This window comes from Alexandromys fortis, unplaced genomic scaffold (genome assembly GCF_014885135.2).
Source record: "Alexandromys fortis isolate MF-2015 unplaced genomic scaffold, M_Fortis_MF-2015_v1.1 scaffold_19, whole genome shotgun sequence".
NCBI classification, from domain to species: Eukaryota; Metazoa; Chordata; class Mammalia; order Rodentia; family Cricetidae; genus Alexandromys; species Alexandromys fortis.
In genome coordinates, this window is record NW_026067890.1 from 16661888 (window position 1) to 16687071 (window position 25184).

The window sequence follows — 25184 nt, forward strand, 5'->3', positions numbered from 1 at the left end:
ACAGTAGTGGGGGGAGGGGAAGCCTTATGGGGCAGGGAGCCCCGACCCAGACGCAATGGGAATGGAAGACGGAGAGGCAGAAGAGAGAAAGGCAGCCTCAGACTGAGATTGGTCAAGCTTCACATCGTTTCTTTCTTTTTAGCAATCTGGCAAAATAACATTGCAAGGATTCGAACCACCAGAACATCCGTCCTTTTCTCCCTTCCTAAAAAAAAAAAAAAAAAGTCTCTCCCGGCCACTCCAGGAAGAGCATTTAAAAGCACGCGACCGGGGATGCGAAACTGAGCTTCCCTGCACCAGGCAGGACCTCCCCTCTGTGTCTTGCGTGGCTCTTCCCAGCTCAGCCAGGGAACCCAGACAAGTTTATTTACACACCCCCCCGCCCAGCGTGCACAAACACACCCGCAGAGAGCGAGGGCGCGAGGGGCGGGAACGCCCTCTTTTCCATCCCTTCCAAACAATTATCTGCCAGAGGAAAAAAAAAAAAAAAAAAAAAANAAAAAAAAAAAAAAAAAAAAAAAAAAAAAAGCAAATCCTCCGCCGCGCCGGGTGCTGGCGGGCGGGCCGGGAAACGTGGCCGCGCCGGCGAGCTGGGGATTTGTGAAAAGGAGCGCTGGCCCGCGTGCGCCTCTTGTTCCCCGTGTAATTTGCAGCCAATCATCGGGAGGTGTCCGCGGCCTGCGTCCTGCTCACCTCGGCGCCGCGGCCCGCCCCCGCCCCCGGCTCCGCACCGCCTCCCTCGCCTTTCTCTGCGATCCCCTCCCCCAGCCACCGCACACACACGCACACACACAAACACAGCGAGGGGGGGGAGGGTGAGAAAGAGAGAGAGAGAGAGGGAGAGAGACTCCCCGGCTCCCTCCCTCCCTCGCACACAGCGACTGGAGACGGACCCGGAGCAACGCGCTGGGAAGAGCAGAGACCACCGACAACAGCCCCGCGCTCTCCCACACACGCTCACACTCGGCGCTTTCCTCTCCACCCCCACCTCCTCCTCCTTCCACCCCCTCCACTAACACCATCTCCTCCTCCTCTCTGCAACAAGAAAAAAAAGCCATTTACAGGTATTTTTTTTCATCCGCATATTTATTTACCCCACCCCCCCATTCCCAACAGTTTGTTTACAAGTATTAAAGTTGTAATTGGGAGCTGCCAAGACACATCTGGATTTGTGTTTCTTTGTGTTAGGGGGTGATGTGCAACTAATTAAAGGCAGACTGGCAGCGTCTGCAAATTCTAAGGCTCCCCAAATAAAAAGAGACTGGTAAGTGATTGTTCTTTCTCTTCCTCTGGCTTTTCCCCCCTCTCTCTTTCTCTCTTAAATGTTTGCTGTCCGGTGGGATTGTAAAAGTAGATTAATGCTGGACTTCAGCAATAAAAACCCGTGACTGTATTAATTAATTAATTAATTTGCACCCGCCCCTCCTCCTGAATGTTAAATATGACCTTTGATCTCCGTGTCTCTGGTAGACCAGACATACAGTATTAGCCATGTACAGTCACATTGTTCAGGGGCAAAGCAGGATCATGAAGTATGGATGTTTAATTTAGCTTTAGGATTAGAACTATAGTTATTGGTGTGTGTTTTATTTTGTTGCTAAATAAAAGCCAAACAATAGCTGTGGCTTAGATACCTTTTTCATGCTCCAGGGATGCATTGATTAAACAATAATGACCTGGATACTAGGCACAATCATTTTCTACAGTTTCTGGTGGCATTGAACCTAGAGGTGGGAAGGGGGAAGGGGGTGGCAATCAGAGAAGCAAGGAGAGCTTGTTTGGAAACACCATACTAAGACTCTGAAAGGGGATATTAAATTCTTTCTTCATTTGGAACAAGGTCAAAAGACTAAAATGTTAAATTTCCCCTCTGCTCAGTGTGAGGATGCCTATTGCATGGCTGGCATAACTAGTTTCTAGTGAGTGGCAGTTATTATGGTTTTGCATTTTCAATGTGATTCACAGAAACTGAAGTTGTATGCATATTCTTGCTGTGTCTTCCCCCAAACCCTTGCAAGTATCAAGAATATTTAGCCAGGAGGATTTGGAGGCACCTTTGTATTGTCATCAGACCTCTGAAGGAAGCAGTATTCCCTCTTGTGAAACCACAGAGGTGGTTCCTGAGTGATTAGGGACTTGCTGTGATTGAAGGAAGCCTGCTAGCTTCTAATCCAGCCTGGGGGAGGTTCCTTATCTTGATTTACTTTGCCTAATAGGGATTTGTTTACAGGAACCCATTTATTTTTAGGGTGCCTCATCAGTCGGTCTTGAAGTTTTCACACTTGGAGTTTGGACATAAATGGTTCATTAATCTAATTATAAGCGTAATTGCTATAATTGATATGCATTTGAAACTCTGAAAATTTCAGACAGACACTACTAGGCCTTCAGTTAAATTCCTGAACTCCACCTTCTAGCCCAATCTATAGGTTTCAGAAGATGCCATAGAAAGGTTCTCTGGCAAAAAGAAAAAAAGGGGGGGGGGAGGACAAAGAAACTGGTGGTTTGTTTTCTTTTTTCAGGTGAATATACATTTTACATCTCTGCTTTAATTCTTAAATGGCTGCGGGATATCTCTCCTCCTTAATTAGCAACCAAAATACATCTTCCCAAAGCTTAATGATGGCCTGTAAGCAGGGAGAGACGCAGATACCAGGTTTACATTGAACTTTCCTCATAGGAAAAAAACCATAGCAATAGGAGGAAAAAAAAATCATCTTACTGGTTCTTTGGGTAAACACCACCTAATGGGAATCTCCTTCCCTTTCACTCTATGCAAAAATCAGTGTTGGTGAAAGATTATTTTGCGTCCCTTGCCTTCCTCTTTTCTTGGGAAGAGACAGCAATCTCCGTTAGAAATGATGGGGGGTATTCTTACAGGAGCAGCAGACACTTAGTTCTGAGCCTGTGACATTGCTTGCATTTGAGACCTCTCTCTCTCTCTCTCTCTCTCTANATCCATCTTTCTCTTTCTCCTTTCTTTTAAACAAGTAATACACCACCCTCTTGCCCCTGCCAAGCCCCACCACCAAATGGCTTGTACAATTGAGACCTGTCCTTGGTCCATTGAATTAAGACCCTAACAGAGCCAGCTGTGCTGGGATTCAAACTAATGACCACAGACACAGAAGGACACTGTGGCAGCTGGTAGTTCTTCCCCCCCCCCCCACTGCCTCTTTAGTTCAGATTGTATGTGGGCAGCCTTGTAGCTCTCAGTTGTATTGTGTTTGCTTACAGTTTATGCTCGGATGTATTGTAGAGTTTCTCAGTACTTCATTTGCTAATTTCCTGTGCGTTTTCCTCATAGGGCCATTGCTGTTTTCTACTTTACAGCATTTGCATGCCCAGGCAGCACTTGTTCACACATTTCATAATGTTTAAATGCCCTCTGCTTATAGGTAGTATCGCCCGCCCTCCCACCCCTGATTTGCATGTCTTTAGCACTCCAATTGCCCTTTTCCCTCGGCGTTTGTCACCCCCGTCTTTCCTCTTTCCCTGGGTACTCTAGCTATTAATACATTTTTTCTCAGGAGGGTTACAAGAATAGGGGGTGGGGGAGGAGCTGTGTGGTGTGCTGTGGGGAGGGAGGGAACAGGGGTTGGGAGTGTTAGGGGGTGTGTGTGGGGGTCACGTCTTGGTGATTGTTATGCAAACGACCCGACTTGAGAACGTGGGAGCTTTCTGTGGTGTCTGCAGTGGGCTAGCGAGGGTGGCTGTTTATTTATATTTAATTTTTTCTCCTCGTGCAGCTCGTTGGAATGACTTTCTTTATTTTAGTTGTAACAGTTGGAGGATAATGCAAAGGAAGACGCTGCCTGGGAATTCACCGTCTGTGGACATGCGCCCCAGAGAGGACTAAAGCAGCCCTCACCTTGCTCTCCCCACCCGGATCCCCCTTTCCTGCCCGGCCCGGCCGGTACCCCGACTCCACCATCACCCGCTTCCCTCCCCCCCACCTCTCCCCCTTTCCCACCCAGGTGTCGGACCAGGCGGTCCCCACTTCCACCCTGCACCCCTTCTTCCCCCCCTGCACCATGAACACCAATGTCTGCGTGGAGCCCGGGCCAAGCCCGGAGGCCCCGGGCTTGCCCAAGGAAAGCCACCTGCCCGAGGGGGCCCTGAACAGCTTTGTGGATTACAACTCGGAGATGGAGCGTTACCGCTCCTTTGCCACCTCCTTCTACAAGACCAACGGGGGCGCCTTCCCGCAGGCTGCCAAGATCGCGCGCATCACCACCCCCATCTTCCCCAGCAGCGCCGCCGCCGCTGCGGCCGCCGCGCGCATTGGCATGTCCCCGTGGAACTGCGACAACGCGGCCACCGCCGCCGCCACCGCGATGCTCTGGGGCAGCGGAGGCGGCGGCGGGGGCGGCGGGGGCGGGGGTGGGGGCGGCGGGGCCGGCAGGAAATCCTCCTCGGCCGCCGCCTCCTCCTCCGCCTCCTCCTCGGCAATCCTCCCCACCGCCGGCGGTGGCGGCGGCGGCGGTGGTGGTGGTGGCGGCGGTGGCGGCGGCGGCAGGACCAGCATGCACCACCGGAACGACTCCCAGCGGCTGGGGAAGGCTGGCTGTCCGCCAGAGCCGTCGTTGCAAATGGCAAATACTAATTTCCTCTCCACCTTATCCCCCGAACACTGCAGACCTTTGGCGGGGGAATGCATGAACAAGCTCAAATGCGGCGCTGCTGAAGCAGAGATAATGAATCTCCCCGAGCGGGTGGGGACTTTTTCCGCTATCCCGGCTTTAGGGGGCATCTCATTACCTCCAGGGGTCATCGTCATGACAGCCCTTCACTCCCCCGCAGCAGCCTCAGCAGCCGTCACAGACAGTGCGTTTCAAATTGCCAATCTGGCAGACTGCCCGCAGAATCATTCCTCCTCCTCCTCGTCCTCCTCGGGGGGAGCTGGCGGAGCCAACCCGGCCAAGAAGAAGAGGAAAAGGTGTGGGGTCTGCGTGCCCTGCAAGAGGCTCATCAACTGCGGCGTCTGCAGCAGTTGCAGGAACCGCAAAACGGGACACCAGATCTGCAAATTTAGAAAATGTGAAGAGCTAAAGAAAAAACCTGGCACTTCGCTAGAGGTCAGAGGAGATGATTTCTTGTTTCCCAGTCTTGCCCCCTCCCTCCTCACCCCCTTCTCCTCTCCCCCACAGGGTTTCTTGTCTGGCTTCAAGACGCAGCATGCCCTTTTCTGAAGCTTCTTGCAGGTTGTAACACACTGTCATAGGTGGTTTGCAGAGGGCATGGCCTCTACACCACCCTCCCAGCTGCACCTCACCCGGAACCACCTTTCTGCTAGAGGGTGCCCCTCCTTTCTTATCTCTGGAAAAAAAGCAATTGGCCTAGGAAACCCAAGTTTTACATTTGAGTATGGTTAATATTTTTCCCTTGCTGGTTTAAACTGTGCTCTCAGGACAATAGCTCAGCCCCCAAAATTGAACATATCCATCATAAATATATATACGGCTAAAAAAAAAAAAAGACTCACCAGAGACCCAGTTCTAACACTACATTTGTGGTACACAATCTACATTATACACATACATGTGTGCATATACCATGTATCATACGTATGTGTGTGTGCTGCAATGCTTGGACTCAAAGGTTTTTTTTTTAAATTCTCTTCTAGAATAATTTTTCTCCTTAGCACGATAGAATGTTTTCGTTTGTTTTATTTTTTGCCTTCTTGATATATTTTTAAGCAAGCGTAAATCTTACAGAGAGCTGATAGTCACCAGCCATTTCGAGATGTTACTTTGAGTAAAGCAGAAGTTATTAACTATTGTGTTTAATAGGTGTTTGATTTTTAAAATATTTTATGTAGTTCCAGAAAAACTCTGTTGTTTTTCTTTCTTTTTTTTTGTCGTGGGTGTTATTGTTGTTTTATTTTTTACATTTCCCTGGGGTTCAATATCTAACAAAGTAATCTATATGTGGTTGCAAAATTTACTCTAAACATAGAGAGGTTTTGGTTGATACCATATATAGTAAAAAATAGTTTACTTTTCCTATAGGTTCTTAAAACAGACATTAATCGCTAAAGTAATGCTAAAGTTAGGGTTTTAATTACATCCCAAATTAAGAAGGGTGGAGGTGATGAACATTTTGTTTGATGTCCTAATCAAAACACAAAATGAAGAAATACAGAGTTACAGGTATATTGTTTTGGTGCCATATTAAGGAGGAAATATGGACAGGCAGCCACAGTCTATGATGAAACAGAGTAAGGTTAGCTCCTTGTGCATGTGGGAGACTGGGTGATCCATTTAGTGTTTGGGAAGGGACCTTGAACAGAGCACAGGTCGAGAGTGGCTGTCACATCTGTCCTGAGGAATACTTGCACATTCTTTTAAATATTAGGAACATGGTATAGGGATGTTTTCTTTGAATCATTCAGGATTGGAGTTCCAATGAATAAAGGAAAAAGTGAAAGATCTTGCTTCTGGTTTGACTACGAAGAAGATGGGTCATCTTGCTTTGCTGGGTACAAACCAAGGCCAAGGGACTGGGATTCCCAGAGTCAGAGAGAGCACCATGGCTGCAGTTGCACCACAATACTGCATGTATTTCCTTCTAGGAAGAAACCATGTTTTCTTGAAAACTTTAATTTCACCACAGGGTATTTCATTGTTCTTCCTCTGGGTAACTCTGGTCAATCAAAGATAACAGCAGCCACAGTGCAAGCTCATGCCTTTTCTCAGATGGCAAAAATTAACTCTTGAACTCTTTTCTGGGGGAGTTAATGTACGATGACTTCCCTAGGTCTGTAAGACCATGGAAAATTAAAATTGATCTTACGTTGTGGTTTCCTGCAAATGCCAGTGAATAGGTCTGTGTGGGTTCTGCTTTAAGTAGTATGTAGTGTTATAGTTCTGGCATTGGTAGGCCTCAGAGTGGAGAGGACCACTGAGTAATTCTGACTTATTTAGTTAGTGACCACTCCAGAGGAGTTTGCTATGAGAAAGAATAGGCTTTCAGACAAGTTTCTATGCTGGTGTGCTCATCTAAACAGGAACTTTAATTTTCCCCCCATGATTCCAGACATCACAGAATCATTTTTACCTTTGAAAATGAGCACTCACAGTAGTTGTGTGGTCCCTCAGAAGGTAGGGAGAGCTCGAGAGAGAATGCCCACTTCCCTCTACAGATGTTTTCCTGACTGAGGGTTCCTTCCTACCAGAGCATGGGCTGTGGTTCAAGGCCATGTTCATTAATGGAATACTGGGCAGAACGAAAGAAAAAAGTTTTCAAAGTAGCCTGAGTGTTTACCCAGATCATAAGGTAATACCGTGTGATTGCCTCAAACCCATATGCAACCTCAAGCTGCAGTTGTAGGAAGCTTCCAGGGCTGAGGCATAAAACAGCAGAACTTGAGTGGCTGAACCCAAGATGGAAAATCCCCTGCCCAACTGGTTTCCTGTCTCTAATCTGATCCATTATCATCTCAGGAGATGTTTTTGAGGAGGGGTGGACTTCTGTTTGAAGTTCTGGACCTGGAACTTAGTAGCTAATGCCTGTGGCTTTAACTTATGGACACTTGCAGAGTTAAGATCTGCATACTGAACACAGCTCAGCTTCTTACTCAGCACTCCAAGCCTGTGTGCTCTCCTTCTCTTTGAGCTGTTCTTATCTCAGACACTGAAAGCATAGTCATGTTGCTTTCAGGCTGTGTAAAACAAGTTGAAGAAAGATTCACATGGATATGCTGGGATTTGAGCCCACATTTTCTTCAGCCCCCTTCACTAGCCTCCCTTAAACATAACCTATCCCTGCTTAGTCCCATTTTAAGAGTGACTTATGTTTATAAAAACCGCTGCTTGTTGACATTCAGGATGGCAGTACCCATTTAATAGTGACTGCTGGATGTTTTGTGGCCTGCATATTTGCATATGTCACTGCTCGTTCATCGATCATTATATTAACAAATAGCCACTAATTGTTGAAAGCAGTTGATACAAATGTGTTGTGCTCCTGTGGGACAAAATTTATTTTAAAAATGTATGTCCTTAATTAATATTAAGTTCCTAGATGTATTTAGAATTGGACCATGTAGGCAATTACTACGATATTAAGTTAATTCTTTATCTTACAAAGGTAATCCTTCAGACTGTACACAGAAAACAGTTATTTTTCTGATACAAAGATTTAACTTTTTTTTAAAATATCCCAATCTAATGTAACTCAGGGAATAAAGTTGTCCCATGGGCAAGCCAGGCCTCTTAGTCTCTGAACATTGTTCAGGTGACATGATTGATCTCTGTGGGACAGCATTAGAGACCACACAGATCTGGTTTCTCTCCCATTAGTTGATTTATGGAATTACATTAGTGGAGCTGTGCCTCTGGGGGTTGCCCTGCCCCCACGCCTGCTCCTCCTGCTGCCACTTTACAGAGAAGAGGTTGAAACACTGGAGAATCAGGGGCAAGGGTGTTTGTTTATTTTCCTTTCTTTCTCTTTTCTCCCATTTAAAAAAAAAAAAGTGTGTTGGTGTACAGAACCACAATAATGTTTCTAGAAGCCAGCTCGAGATTCTAAGGGATTTGATGACAAACACCCTGATATTATCTAGTAAAGCTAGATAACTTTATTTAGAACAGTGTTCCAGAAGGGGAGAGACATACTAGATAAGATTTTAAGTTCTAAGGGCCTCAACCAATGGCAGTTGTGGCATTCTGGATAAAACATGGCTGTAATTTGTGCAGAGTGATGGCACCTTCCTGCTAAGGAAATTCATTTGTAGCCCACATCTAAAGTAGGGGAAATCAGCAAATACCATTTCATAAAGTTTTGAAGTTAAGTGGGTTTTTAAATACATAGATATGCATAGATAAAACATTAACCCTTCATATTTTAAATTGAAACATTTTTCAATTTGTGACCTCATGTAATAATTTCAAAATGAGGTTTCAGTTAAGAATTAAAAGATGCTAGTAGGAAATATTTTTAATACAAAGATGCAATATACATTGGCTATAGGAAGGAAAATGAAAAAGTTTCAATAAAAACCAGATAGGATGACAAATGTTTTTTTTTGTTACATTAGAATGTAACAATCAGGTATTCTATGGAGAAGATCCAAAATCGATGAATGATAGGACAATAGCTCAGAAAAGTTCAGTTTTGACCAAAGCCACAAGATACCTTTATCATGGCGGCACTGAACTACCCAGTGGACTTCTCTGCCCATTACTAGATTCCAAAGGAGTTTCAGACTGTTTTTATGTTTTGGGTACAAAAGAACTCTTTTTGTACATAGTAAATCCGTACAACTTTCTGTCGGTTAAAAATAGTTGCTTATGAAAATGGGATTGTATTGCTTCCTAAATGAGACTAATACTTTGATCCATCTAAACAGCATGGAGGAATCTAAGCAGTATTTTATGTGGTAATTAGAAGTAGTGAAGAAGGATGGGGAAAAAGCCATTTATAGACTGTGCTGTACAGAGAATATATTTTGAAACTTAGGCATCATCAAACAAAAAATAAACATTCAGAAAAACAATGAGAAAAACCTTAAATAACATTGAACTTTAGGCTTCGCCCTGATCACAGAAAGCTATTGGATGATGAAGGGGATGTTTATTAGTGAGGAAGGCAGCAAAGGTGACTTGACTTGGGAAGTTTTAATGACTTCGTTATTGAATCGCTCTTCCGTGCACCCATCTGCTTTTATTTTGGATGGTGTGGCAGAGATTCTCACAGTCCAGACTTACAGAGCGGTGTAGAACGGTTTGGGCAAGTGATCTGTGAGACTGAATGTTTAAAAATTCTGCAGAAAGTAGATGTCCGCCATGGTTTCTCTGAGTGGAACATTGTTTACCATTGGAAACAGGAGACGGGAGTTTTTGCTCTGAGCCCTTGAAAATGAAATCTTGTTGGGATGTTCATTTTGGATACAAAGTTAAAGATTTATGTATTTTAATATTTCCCAGGAATAGGCGCAAATGTGTTTTTTTCTTTTTATTGATTTTTATTGAGCTCTACATATTTCTCTGCTCCCCTCCCTGCCTCTCCCCTCCCCCTTAATCCTCTCCCAAGGTCCCCAAGCTTTTTAGTACTTGCAGGTTCTCTTAAAATCTATTGCTCTGAATATATAGTTCACCTTTACCAGAAAACAATTCACTTTAATTTTGTATTGAAAAACTTTAATAGGATGGTGTCCTTTTCAGGACATTTCACACAAGCAGGGTATGTTCCAATTTCTTATACTAAACAGAATACTAAAATTTTTTTGATAAAGTAATAGGTTACAGTGAAGATTATTTAAATATGTTTTTCTCCAATGAATCGGTTAAATTATGAAAGCGGAAATGAGCTCAAAATACTTTGTGTAGGCTAGTGATTGGTCGTGTGGTTTTCAGCCATTGCAGAGGATATTACGTGATTTGAAGGGAGGAAACAAAACAGTCTGGAAATTAGTTTTTATAGAAACATCTTTTCAAGAGTTTCTTTAGGTAGACCTGCAAGTGCTGTGTGTATGTGTGTGCATAGTTTTGTTCCTTCAGTTCCGCTTCAGTGTTTATGCCTATCTTAGGCTTATTATTTGACATGGCCCTGGTATCCTTGGCAGTTTCAAGATACCTGTGGAGGGGAGCAGCAGGGATTTTATCCAGGTCATCTCTTGTTCCCTCACCTGCAGAGACACCTGTCTAGAAACTGAACTATCCTGCAGGGCAACTGAAAATCCTTCCTTCCTCCGTTCGGCATCATGGTTTCTGTTTCCTCTTGAGTGATGATGCTGCATCGTACTTCCGATGCGACCGCCCTTTAATAATGCCAAGGACTCATCCTGCAGGACTCGAGAGGATCCTAGCAGGCTTGTTAACTTCTTTAAAGCATTATAAGGATTTTTTTTTCCTCTGTGACACTTATAGACTGTGTCTTAGTTTCTTTTAGGAACTTGAGAATACATAAATAGGTAGAGAATCAAGCCTCCTGGCTCCCCTCTCCATTTTTTTCCCCCAGTATTCATCTCTACTTCAATGCATTTTTTTTTTTTGCTAACGGTAAAAGTTACTTTTTCTAATCACTATGTATTTTTATGTAAAATCAGATATAAATTATATTCAGGGAAATATAATACTAGTTTACTGGCTTTTCAATTTTTTTGTAGTTAAAAAATATTGGTGCCACATTGTCACATAGAGAAGCTGTAAAAAGTGCTTCTAGTCTCAAGCAACTTATTAAATGAACAATGATTGAGTACATTACACAGCTTCACTGAGGTAGTTATTCTAGATGTCTGTTAATGCAAGAGAATCCATGTAAGGAAAGGGTTAAATGCTTCCTACAAATGCCAGTTAGCTAGAGAACACATTTAGTGCTGAAAAGTTGAGATGTATATGTTAGTTACACTACTATAGGAAGAAGGTACAGGCATGCATTTAGTATACATGTCAGAGAAGTAAATATGATTTGGAAATTAAGAAGTCAGGTGATCACATATACGTGGGTTTTTTGTTGTTTTTTGCTTTTTGGTAGTTGTTCCCACACACCCCATAGAAGAGTTTCGTGAGATGGTGAGATGGTGGCTTTTTTTAAGCACTGATATAGGAAAGCTAATGTTCTTACAAGGAAAAAGTGAGAGCCCCTAGAAGAAGAAGAATTCCAACCAATGTTTTTTTTTTTTTAAAGAAACTTTAAAAAAAATCAAAAGAGGATGCCAAGCACTATGTAGAAGGATGTTTGTCAAGATGGAGTGTTTAATCCTTCATTCTTCCAGAAGTTTTGAAAATCTGCAGAGTTGAAAACAGGAGAAAAGGAAGGAACGAGGGCTCAAGATGTGACTAACACATGGGATATGAGTGAGAACTGAGACCTGGGCTTAGGCTTTAGGTTTAGTGGTGAATTCTCAAGATGGAGAGTTCTATGTCACAGCTGACGTCGTTTTGACTACGCTTTTGAATGAGTAGCCTCAGCCCAGAGTAGAGCTAAAATTCTTCAGGTGTTAGCAGGATCCCATGTGACTCCCATCTTCACTTAACTTGTGTTTTAGAGGGCAGTCTAATGCGTTGAGAAAAGTGTTGAACAGGGAGAAAACTCTGCTGAAAGTGCTCTTCCTTGCTCAGCACACCAGACCTAACTGGATGATTGATAGAAGCATCCGAGGGGTAGAGCTCAAATAGGAGAGAACACGATGCATGTCTGTAGAACAGGAAGAGTGATGGGCATTTCTGTGGATTTCAGCAAATCTGCCAAGTTCTGAAAAAGACCTGTTTTCTCTAAAACTTCATAAAGTAGAAATAACTTTTTTTAAAAAAAGAAAAAAAACCACTGAAGTGTAATTATCGGAAATGCGGGTAATTAGTGATGGTGGATTAGTGGTCAAAAAATTATTGTTCTGGGAAGTGCCAGCTCTGCGGATATATTTCTGTAGGCTTCAATGAGGTACACAATGATTTTGATGGAGTCAAGAATAAGAAAAACTACAAGACAGAGATGGATGAAAAGTCCGTTGCAAAATCTTTTGTTAAGTCTTAAATATCTGATATGCTACTTCTAATCCATAGAAAACAAAATAGAGAATGCTGGCTTGTTCCATAACCAAAGAAATATATTTTATAATTGCTGCAAGGCTGCTTTGTGTAGCATTGGGGATCATTTAGAAGTGTGATCTTTCTCTGGGTTTGCCTCTTCCCATAAACATGAATTTGTGTGATGTGGGAGTGAGTTGAGCTTGATGCCGACTCTTTCAGGCCACAGGTGACAGGATGTTAGACTAGTATGGGCATAGTATATCAGGGGCTCAGGAGACCAAGGTGTTGGCTTCTCATTAGAAGTAGAATAAAGTAGAATGGGACAGAAAATATATGAACGTACCGCAGCCAGTGAGGGTTGTTAAGTTGTAGTTTCAGCGGCATTAGGCTGCTGTGTTGGCCACTTACAAATAAAAATGGGAAAACATAAACAATATTAATAATGCAATTAAACAAGTTTAGAGCGAGGGAGGAAATTATCCTTTGAACATTTGTTAGCAAGATAAGGAGTAAAATATAAGTGTTTTAAAAGTGGCATGCTTTGATTCTTCGAGGTAGGCTCTGCCTGTGTTGTGCATTCATGGTCCTGCTAAGAGTGTGGTTAAACCCTTGATAAACTAGATTCAGCTAAGCATATCTGTAGGCAGAGGCTGCTGCTTTCTAATGCCTATCTGTAATGTAAGTTCTGTAGACACACACACACATACACACAACTGCAGTGTGTGTCCAGGTTTAACGAACCCTTTTTTATTATTTCTAACTGTTCCTTGTCTGTACCTTTATGATTCCCTAACTCTAGGGTGTAACTTGTTTTTTGTTTTACTCTCACCCTGCTCCCAAACAAACCCACAGAGACATTTTCTTACTTAAGATTGCCTGGCCTTAGCTTGACTTGTTTCTAGCCATCTTTTCGTTCTTTCTTTCTTTCTTTCTTTCTTTCTTTCTTTCTTTCTTTCTTTCTTTCGTCTCTCTGTCTGTCTGTCTGTCTTTTTTCCTTCCTTCCTTTCTTCCTTCTTTTCTTTTTTCTTTCCTTCCTTCCTTCCTTTCTTTTTTCTTTTTTTTTTTTTTCAAGAGAGGGTTTCTCTGTCCTGGCTGTCCTAGAATTTGCTCTATATACTCACTGAGATTTGCCTGCTTCTGTCTGCTGAGTGCTACGATTAAAGGTTTCTAACCAGCTTTCCCTAACTTAAATTATCCCATCTATCTTTTGCCTCTGGGCTTTTACCTTTTTCTATTCTATACTTTTCTTTCCTTCAACTCTGTGGCTGGCCCTAGGCATCCTCTTCTCATCCCCTTTTCTCCATTCTCCCTCTTCTTGTTCTTCTCCTATTTATTCTCTCTGCCTGGCAGCCGTGACTGTTTCTCTCTCCTGCCTAGCTATTGGCCGTCGAGTTCTTTATTAGACCAATCAAAGTGTTTTAGGCAGGCATATATGTAACAGAGCTTCACCGTTTAACAATTGCAACACAAAAGAAAGCAATATATCTTTGCACCATTAAACAAATACTACACAGCATAAAAGAATATAACGTATTGCAAACTAATAACTTTCTATAATGCTAAGTCTTAATCCAAGGTTCTTAGTTACTCATTCTTATGTTCAATTCCCATCTATGAAATGAACCAAGTGTAAATTGAACAGTTGAAATTTTAGAGGACTCTAGCACACGTGTGGGCGTGGCTCCCCTTGGCTGGATAAGGGGCACACAGGGATACATGATGCCTATAGTGCCACTCTGGGTGGTACATATGTCATATTAAGATTTTCTGCTGTGTTTCAAGGTGTGTGGTTAGGTTCTGTATAAGAGCAAAGGAAATGTTGGAAGAAACAAAGAAAGGACAGGAGAAGCGAGTAATACACACAGGCTAGAGGACTGCTGCAGATTGGGAAAGCATTGAGCTGCTTTAGGTCACTCTTGAGTCTCCTTATATCAGAAATGACCAGAGATTGCTAATGCTTTACAGTCTATGAGAAGATGGATCTCGGATTTAGACCCACTAGAACCATTCAGAATTCTTTTTCTTCATTCACCACAATGGAAACATTATTTCCAGGGAAATTAGTTCATCTTAGCTTTTCTTACGTTTGCTGAATTCTCTCCAGCCCTCCCTTCCCTCTTCTCCTTTCCTATCTTTTCTGTTTTAAGGATAAAAACCAGCTGTTCAGTTAGAAACATAGTAAGGCCACGGTGAGAAGACAAATCCTCCAAACTAATAATAGTGTTTAGGGAACTAAGACACTAATTTATAAACAACCAAGTGCTCAAGCATGTTAGCATAATCTTAAAGGGGTTTTAAGGAAAGTTCCTGGGCGAATACTGAATTGAGTACATAGAAAAGATTCCATAGTGATGGTGAAAAGATTATTGCTTAATACATATTAACAAATCACACCACCTAAAAATGTAGGACTATTAATTTTCTCTAAGAGTTGCTGTGTTTGCACAAAGATGTAGAAAAACCCATGAGTATTTCCTGAGGATGAACTTGAACATATAGACTGGAGTATTCTGGGATGTGGTGATATTCTGATGTCAAGGTCGTGGAATTCTTCTTGTGTGTATCCTCTTAGCATACGTGAATCAAATATCTTTTCAGTAATTGAGGACACATGTAAAAACTTGAACAATTTAATTAAATTAATTCTTGGCCTTATATATTTTAATAACATAAAAGATGTAGATGAAGAAGTCAGAATAATTGTGAACATGCTTTGTGTTAAGTTGAGAGCTGAGAGGAGGAAAAAATATTGGGAGAGTCAGGCTACCAAGTACTCATGGTGTTCTTGGGAGCATGCTTCTAACCGAGTGAACTGTTTTGGTGAAGACATCTAATTGGTGGAACTACTTATAATTAATGTTCTTTGAGTTCCTCTGAGCAATTTAGGCTCATAATACCCTCGAGAGGTTCTGGGCTGGGTCTGTGTCAGTGGCTCAGTGTTACCTGAGGAGACATTAAGTAACATGCAAGTGACCTCAGTCAAAACATTACTCATGTTTCACTTTTATATAATATCAAACAATAAATATCTCTCCAGAGCCCAGGCCAATAGGAATGACAATACCATAAGTAAGATGGGCTATGGATGATAATTTTAACTATTGCATTTTATTCTAATAAACTTTAGAGGCTATTCAAATCTAGCCTTGATAGCTTAAACATCTTAAGTACTGTAAGTGATCGACAGTTTTCTCATGGTTATACAAATAGCTCTTCTTGTTTTCGGTAAAAGAATGGTGAGCTTGATAAAAACCCACGGTTGCAACAAAAATTTACCCCACATTTCAAAATTCTTCAACAACTTCATCAGTTTTTTTGTTTGTTTGGTTGGTTTTTTTGTTTGTTTTGTTTTCCAAGACAGGGTTTCTCTGTGGCTTTGGAGCCTGTCCTGGAACTAGCTCTTGTAGACCAGGCTGGTCTTGAACTCACAGAGATCCGCCTGCCTCTGCCTCCCGAGTGCTGAGATTAAAGGCGTGCGCCACCACCGCCCGGCCCTTCATCAGTTTTTTAAATAGCTAATTTCACCTAGAGGCAATAGTTCAGACAGGAGTGAGCAGAGTAGCAGCAGGGAGAGACTGGATTATTAAACTATCAGTGTGTGTGTACCCAGAAATATACTCTAAGCCAATAGCTAGATGTATTGATATGGACCCATACTCTAATACAAGCTTGTGGATTTATAAATAACATTCTGTACACTTAAACTATAAACAGTAGAGCTTAGATTTCATTAACCTAACTTTTACACATTTATTTGTGTGAGGTAGTTTCATATAGCCCAGGTTGGCCTCTAACTGTAGCCTGAGAACACCTTGCATTCCAGCTCCTCCTGCCTACACTTCCAAAATGCTGAGGTGCATACCGCTATGGCCAGCTAAATTTTGCAGTTAGATTGAAGTTATTGTATGCAATTATCTTTGAAAAATATTCTTTATGAAAAATGCTTTTAAAAATCTGTGGGCCGTTTAAAAAAATGACCTGTTTCTCTACAACATGCTGCTGTTGTATCATGGTGGTTTATTTCTTTCCAAGAACCTTTTTGTCACTGAAATACTCATTTGTGTCACAATAAGTTACTCATTTGTTGGGCTGTTGTGGTTTTAACTATTTTTTTAACCAAATTTAATTATATATAGTATTTAGCTAGAGTCACATCTAAAGAAGTTAGTTGTATTAGCTACAAGGGATAGAAAGTGTATTGACTTTGGGTTCATGGAATCCTTGTGTCATCCCCCCACCCACTCCATCGCTCTTGAAATAAATATCTCTCAACCCTGTTTCCCTAACAGACTCTGCCACCATATGCTCTTAGCCTGGTTTGTCTTCTAACGTCACCTCACCTTGGTGGTGGCAGTGAGGGTGGTGCTACCGATATAGGTAGGAAGGCAAAGCAAGAGACTCATTCCCAGGGTAGGAAGAGTATAGGAGCAACACCCATGGGAATGGAGCCCGAGAATGCCAGTGCTAGTTCTTCCCCGGTTCTCAGTTTCAAATGTCAGATTGTCAAGTTAGAAGCCAGGAAGGGTGAATGCACCTTATAATATAATCACCTGTTCTTTATTTAGTGCCTGTCCGTCTTTAGCTATTACCAGCTAGTGGTATATTATACTAGTTTTTATTTACATCTAAATATTGACCAAAATAAGGATTCATTATGTCAAATAGAGATGTGCTAAATGAGTCAACTGTGAGAGAAATGAATCAGATTTGCTACACATTATATACACACTGCAGAGATATTGCCAGGTCTAAAGAAGAAAGGTGAGGTTCAGTTTAAAACTCGAGAGCTGGCAGAGGTGACTGAAGTCTGTAGTCACAGTGCTACACAGCCTGTGGAAGGGGGCATCTTGAGTTTGGGGCCAGACTGGGACATGGTGAGACCCTACTTAAAATTACCAAATAAAATAAAAGAAGGAAAAATGATAGAAAGGGAAATCATATTCTAATTCATATATTTTGTAGGTTATTTTACTATGAAGTTATTTTTGTTTATTAATAGCGCATTTCAAGGCACCAAACTGATCACCGATCATAAATTCATAGTTTTCTCATACAATGATCATGTCTAACTATACTTCCTAGTGGCTCTATAGTAGTAGACTATGCTGTGTTATAGTTTAATATTAAAATGAAAGCATAAAAGACATTTTTGTTCAAATCTGGGGAAATACTCAGCTTTGCTAGGTCTCACTTTACACCACAACTATTCAAAGATTTTTTTATTTATATATAAACATATATTACAATATGTTTTCATATAGATGGTATTGTACATGCAAAACAATGTCTCATCTCAAAGCAGATTTTGAAATTTGGTAGGAAGAAGTTCAATGGATGTAATGGTATTTTAATGTTATTTTATAGAACCAATCAGAAAAAAAGGGAATTTTTTTATTACCAAGAATCCTTTTGCTTTTGTCTATCCAAAAAAAAAAATTCTAAAGTTGAGAAGTTTCATTTAAAGCTATAAACACACACACACACACACACAGTCAAATGCAGAAAGACAGCAGTGGGAATCTATTATCTTTTGTCTTACTCATTTCTTACTCATTTATGTAACTTTTAATTCAGGTTTTCAGGGTTTCAATAAAATCGTTACATTGTGATGCTAATATGTAGGCTCAAATATAGCAAAGATTTCAAAATTCAAGGTCTAAGATGCCTCTGAGTCTAAGAAACTGGTGGCTTTCACACCCCAGAAGGTCTCAAAAAGAGTTTCATTGGCTCTGGTCAGCCTGAAATTCCTTTGACTTTGTCCGGAAAATGTTTCTCATTCACAATATGGGAATCAAAAAAATGATTTGGTGATGTGTGTTCCTTTAAGAGTCACCAATAAGAACATGGATAATTATTTTTTAATCAATGCAAGGATAATGTTATTCTCAAATTCTAGCTCTGCAAAATCATGCATAGACCTACCCTGATTTTACAGTCAAATTGTGAAGGCCCAGGTGAATCGTGGGAATCTCTGTTTTAGAAAGTAATGCAAACAAACACTGGCAAATTATTTGACACTCTGAGCTGAAAGTTGTAATGCCATCTACGTAATCTCAATTAGAACGTTACGCATTCTGAGGTGAATCTCAGTGCCAAAGCTCATCTTTAATTTGGTCTTTGAAACCTCAGATCTAATGCCATTAAGAAGATTTAAATATACTGTGATAAATACCACTGCACTCACATCTATCCGTGGCAACTAGATCTAAAATGACTAACCTCCACAGTCTCGCTTGCAGTTTCGGGTACTTCACTTGTCTCTTCCAGGGGGTGAATTTTCCTTCATCTGCACATTCTTCTAACAGGAATGTGCAGTTAAATGCTTGACCTGAAGACACTAAGGTACCAGTGGTCACTTGACAGGTGCCAAAAAAAAAAAAAAAAAAAAAAAAAAAAAAAAAAAAAAAAAAAAAAAAAAAAAAGAGAAACCTTCTTAAATTCTCAATGCACAGCTTGGGCCGTTTGTGTTATTCGAGGCTGTTTTGTTTGCTCTTCATTAGTCAGTTAGCAGAAATCTATACTGAAGTACATTTCACCAGAGACCATATTTATTGTAGCTTTGTAGGTGAATGTAAACTGTATTTGAAGTTACAGTCATCCTGTCATTCCATTGTTGAAGGACATTCCTTTGCTTTGAAGCATTACTTACGAGATAAACACACGCCCTTCTTTCAAGCTTGAAGGTCATTTTCTATCTGACCTCTGTCAGAAGAATTCTTTGCAGCAGGCTTTATAGCAATGCTAGGGAGAGGGACAGTGCCGTGGGGGTGGGGACATACAGACTTCTCCCCAGGCCCCTTGGGAGCCAGGTTTCTCACACCTGCATAAGTAGTGAAGGCTGCCTTAAAGAACGTGATCAACACCATTCTGTGCGCTACCTCCCGCCCCATTTCCTTCCAGAGCAATCTGGTCCTCCTGTCACTCAGGATAACTACCCCTTGCCAGCATCACCAAGATCGACAGTCATAGTAATCTTATCAGGAGTGCGATTCCCCAGCTGGGGCCTTGAATTTATCTAACTTGGAGGTAGCTGGTGAGGGCATCTAATCCCCTGTGTTGATGTGCTGAGCTTCCAAACAATTCACAGTGGTCCTCTTACGAAGATGACCTCGTTAGTTGACAAAGTCAGGAAGACGTGTGTCCAAATGCGACAGACTAATTAGAAACCTCTGATTTAGCCCAGTAGTGGTATGGAAACAGAGTTGCTTCTAGCTGCTTGTAGATAACTCGGCCTTGCCCTCAAGTAAATTTCCAGTGAGCCAAATGAAAACTGGACAGAATGTTAGAGGTGACAGTCGCTGTAACCCCTAGACACTAAAGAGTTTTGCTGTCTTTTTAATCCTAAAATAAAGCTGACAGGGAAATCGTAAGTTTCTAGAAAATATTTGATAATGTGTTTCAGTTATTGCACAGGTGGTTTTCTTATGTCTTTTAGATGATTCCTTAACCATTTTTTTTTTAAAGTTTCATGACTTCAAAGATCTTAATGTGAAGAAAAGCCATTTTAAAAAACTTTGCTGCTTCCTGTCCCCATCCCCCTGGCTGGGGCTGCCTTCTGACCTCCCTACAATGCACAGTGCTATAACAGAAGAGCATCGCTGGGGTGCTAGTTTATGGCAGAGCCCATCGCTATTGAAACCTCTGCTTCGCTTCTCTCATATCTCCTCCTGTTTGATGAATTCTTAGTGCTGGCAAGCGCTGAGAGAGGACCATCTTTTCCCTACAAAAGTGACCTTTGACTCTAGGTGGCGTTTTCAAAGCTTGCTTTCACTAAATAGTGCAAATAAAATTGAGTAGCAGGAAGGGCTAAAGGAAGTTAGAAAATAGATTTAAAAGCATATCTAAGGCATAAGGACTCAGCTCGTTTAAAAAACGTCCTCTGTACTTTTTTTCTGTTTATCTTCATAAACATATCTGTTTATCAAGATACAGGACTGCATAAGTATATATTTATAAACTTGTTTCCAGTTGGCATCTGAGAGTAAGTTGGCATCTCTGTCACACATATACACATAAATGTGCATACATATGAATATATATGCACATGTTTATTTTTCATATGAGAATCTGAGTGTAGATATATAATTGCATGGATACACTTGATTCTAATGTATCTTGTTAAAAATGACCACATTTTTTTATAAATAAACTTACTTATATAGATTTTATTCTTAGCTGGCATCAGAAAGCAAGGTGGCATCTGGTAGAACTTTTCAGTTTTCATTTCCTGCGTGTGTGTGTGTGTGTGTGTGTGTGTGTGTGTGCCATGTGAGTGCCTATGCAAAGTATGAATGTTAGAATGGGTATGTTGTGTTTCTTATTGCTTTGTGTATTTCCTTCAGTAATGACGAAGTAAAAGTAACTAGAATTATAATTATTACATGTAATATTCAAAGACTGAATTTAGAAAGCAGTTAAAGATTTTTTTTTCACAAACAACCAAATGATGGGGGGCCAGTATTTACAGTGAGCTGGCGAGCACAAAACCAGTTAAACCATCAGTAGAGGAGTCAAGACCCAGTATAATAGGTGCTATTTTATTGGGTATAGTAGACCTTTTTGTGCTCTGAGAAGTTACAGTTTAGTGCTTTTTATATATGCATGCAAATTTGAATTATGTAATTTATAGTAAATTAATTTGCCTTAGTTGAAGTTTTGGTTGTTCTTGAGAGCAGTTTTTAAAAACAATTGCAAGTGCCAACAATACAAATGGAATTTGCCTTCCAAAACGTATTCGCTTAAACTTCTTTTTTAACAATATGTTAATATAGGCTTAAGCTCCAGATCTAAGACAAAAAAAAAAAAGTCCCCTGGAAAAAAGTAAGATACACCCAAGTGCATGAGTTTGGGATTCTCAAAGGAGAGTAGTCTAAAGACTGACTGATAACGTACTAGGTTAATAAAGATTTTTATTTTCAGTTAACATTTTTGTGAAAAGAGAACAACAACCAAATTATTTATGTATGAGAAAGAAAGTCAAAGCCAACATCCATTATTAGAGCCTTGTGTACTATCACTTTTCATTGTATTCTACTAGGAAATTCAAGTACTATGAACATTCTCTTAAGATATATATAGCCACACGCACACACACACACACACACACATATACACACACACAGTGTGGATGGATGGCTGGTAACATCCATTTAGCATTTCAGTTTGCCACAATAAAGAAATAATTCATTCAGTTTTGATGTTAATCTTGCATAGATTGAATATGTATTATTTGCTGCAACTTTGTACATAAAACTTCGGGTTACTGCCTGCTGACATACTTGTTAGTGTAATAGGTGGAATAATTTAGACATAGTCACTTTGGCTGTATAAAAGGCTTATATGTAGCACTCTGAAGATGGCATGCGTAGATGGTCATGAATTTTTGCGATAGCTAAGATAATATAAATGAAGATGATGAAAGATCTATTTCCTAGGCATGATGAGAATGTGCCATTTCTGTGTAGACACACAAGATGATCAACTGAAATGGATGTGGCTTTTCTATGAGGGAGCTACCGGGTTTACATACAGTTGCTCTTCCTAATGGTTAATACCTTGAAACTTCCGTTTATTCTGATTGCTACAGATGTCACAGGATGCTTTTTCCTGTGGTTTAGTTTGTAACGTGTTTCAGTCATTTCAATCAGTATTAATTAGTATTAAATTGAATAGTTTGATTTTTATATTTTAAGGTTGAATGTTTCCTCTTTCACTGTATGTTGCTGCAATGTTCTCATGTTGTGTGTGGTTGACTAAAATTATTGCTGAAGTGTAAAGGAGAAAAATCTAATATTATATTGACATGGAAAGAAAGCTTAACCTGTTTTCTTGCTCTTTTTTTTATAGAGAACACCTGTTCCCAGCGCTGAAGCATTCCGGTGGTTCTTTTAAAGCAGTAGTGTATCTTATTTTCAAGGCATTTGGAAACGAAGGGCAAACTAATGTCTTGTTTTAAGAAACCACTTAGTCCACCATTGAAGAAAATATCCAGAAATTATTTTCATTTTATGTATAGGGATTTCTTCAAAAAACAAGAGGAAAAGAAAAGAAAAAAAAGACATAAAATTAACAGGGAAGCTTGGGGAATTGGCCAGTCTATTTACTTTCAATACACTGATTCTTCCTTTGATGTAATTCAGCTATACTAGTGAAGTTGTTGTCTATTTTGAAAGTGGCTGTAAAAAAGAAAAAAAAAATAAGTTTGGGTAACCCCCGACTGTAAAATCATGTATCTTTGCAAAGTACATATCTATACTTCATTTTCAAATATATGTGATTCAGTACTGTAAACTGTACAGATAGCAGCTTGTATTTTGTGTGTTTAGACACAAGGAGACAATCATGTCTGAGCATCTACGGAGATTAACAGTTGTACACAACAATATGGTTCTGCAAGTTAAATCTGGAGCAATAAATTTTAGCTTTAAATATTTTTGCCAGTGGTTTGTAGAAGCAGCAGCAACGCTGGTGGTAATTCATGCATCTTTCTGTAGAGACTCGGTGGCCGGTTTTATAAGACTGAGAGATAACGCTGCATCCAGCATTACCTTCAAATGTGTCAATGTAAGAGGGAAAGCCCCTGTGAAGGTTTCAATGAATCTTTTGAGCACTATATTAGAGTAGTGGTTATGCACTTGCGTTGCTTACAAACGAGCTGTACAGAGGGTATACCCCCAAATACTTAGTGTAGTTGACTTGTTTGGGTTGCACTGTAAGGGGAGTACTCAGAATAGTTGGGAAATGCAGAATCAGTTGTATAAATTTTTTTAATTAAAAAATTGTTTCCTAGGCTGAAACAGATCATAGAAAGAGACAGTCATGCCTGACAATTTTTTTTTTTCCTAGTCACACACAGGCTGTCCAAGCTTTTTGGTTGTTTATTCTTCTGCTTTGGGGAGGGGTAGGAAAGATAAAAACAGAAGGGTCTTCAAATGTTTTAATACCATGTATGACATTGAATGGGCAGATTGGAAACAATCCTTGAATGCATCAAAGCCTACTTTAAGGCATGGCTGGGCATATTTTCAAGTTAAAAATAATTAAAGACATTCATTAAAGTGAGGGTTTTTTTGTTTGTTTGTTTCTTTATCTTCCTTTCCATAGCCTCTCAGTTTGACGAGTGTTTTTCCCCAGCCTCTCAGAGGAACACCCACTGCTTCCATTCCCCTTCTTATCCCAGGATGCTTTCTTTCTATAAAGCAAGGCCAAAGTGAGAGGAATTTCATAAAAGACGAGACAGCTGACGCCCCCCCCCAGGATGTTTAAAACCCAGGAGCCTCATCCTGTAAGATTGGGTTTTCCTAGGACAGTTGCATTTCTTAAAGGACGCCTATCCCATTAAAACAAATACTTTAATTTTTTTAAAAAAAAATTAGACTGTAAGGGTCAGTTTCAGGAATAAAACATAATGTAGTAAAAAACATAGAATAGCAAAGTTGCCATGTTCTCCCGTCTTTGTTCTATCTGCCTGTCAAACTGGTGAGTGAGAAGGAAAACAACAGAAGGGTGGTGGTAGAGCAGTGAGAACTTGGAAGTGTAACTTGCTTCGAAATCTTTTAGTTTTGAATAGGAAATGAGATTACAATTGTTTTCTAAAGGCGGGACAAGTCCAGTGTCACTGGGACACCTTGATGAGAGCAGAGTAGGTTTGTATGAAGCCAGTGTGGGATAGCAGTGGGATGAATGTGCCTAGCTAGCGTACCAACGCCTAGTCTGCAGTATGGTCAAGCAGTCTCTGTGAGGAAAATGTATTACACCCACCTGTGTTTAGAGAAAGGAATGGAATCATCAGAAGCTAAAATGTATATTACTTTTGAGATAGCTTTCTACTCCATGTGTATTCCTTAGAGGGCTGGTGGTTATCATTTCTGCTTCTGCTGTAGGACCAATGAGCGCTGTAAGTTCTTCATTGTCCCGTTGTTTCTTTTCTTCTCGCTCTCTCTCTCCCTCTGTATTTACAATTTTTATTTTACTTTATTCTTATTTTTGCCAGTGTGTTAACTATGAGTATGTGGAAACTTACTTACACTCTTGAATGGGAAGTTTCCCTTGCATTTGTAAAAAAAAAAAAAATGATTACAAAAAAAGTTCTTTTCAGAGTGTATTAGGCACACAATAGGGACCTCATAGCAACATATGGACAGTCAAAAACTCAAGGTGGTATTGCATGTCTTGATGTATTCTGTTTTTTAGACTTTTGTGTTTTGTTTTTTTTAAGACAGTGAATATGTGTATTGTAAATGTGTGTTTCTTATGGCAGTTCATTTATTTTTAATGAAAGGAATGTGTTACTATAATGAGCAGGGTGGCCTTTTTCTTTAATTCTTACCTTTTGTTATTTACGGTAATTTCTCTTATACCACATACTTTTTATATTTTCCCTTAAACTCAGTTTACAAAATGTAGGGTACATATACAGTTCTCACTGGTGATGGTAAAGAAATTATCCTAGATTCCCTCTAGTTTTCTGTCTCAAGTGTCGGTCTACAGACAACTTGTAACCTTAGGGCAGTGACTTAAAGGTGTGCATTTTCCTTATTCCAAAATGTCAATGAAACATAACCTTTAACAGTTGCTCACTCTATGTTCCATTCTTCATATCAAGGAAATTTGGAAATTAGCCATCAGATTGTAGGTTGTATATATACAACTTAAAAGTCACACCTCAGATATTGCTAAGGTTATTAGAGAAATTTACACACACTTGAGTTC

At 40.4% G+C, this 25184-nt stretch overlaps 1 protein-coding gene across 2 annotated transcripts; it reads left to right on the plus strand.

Moving 5' to 3' along the window:
• The first annotated feature begins 1186 nt into the window (after positions 1 to 1186).
• Positions 1187 to 24589, plus strand: Cxxc4 (CXXC finger protein 4). 2 transcript variants are annotated; one of them, XM_050134378.1, is made up of 3 exons: positions 1187 to 1264; positions 3778 to 5078; positions 22320 to 24589. In XM_050134378.1, exons 2-3 carry the CDS (start codon positions 4035 to 4037, stop codon positions 22362 to 22364), a joined length of 1089 nt encoding a protein of 362 aa, XP_049990335.1. In that variant the 5' UTR covers positions 1187 to 1264; positions 3778 to 4034; the 3' UTR covers positions 22365 to 24589. The 2 variants fall into 2 exon arrangements, with proteins under 2 accessions (XP_049990335.1, XP_049986023.1); XM_050130066.1 differs by lacking the exon at positions 22320 to 24589 and having other exon boundaries at positions 3778 to 5488.
• The last annotated feature ends 595 nt before the right edge of the window (positions 24590 to 25184 follow it).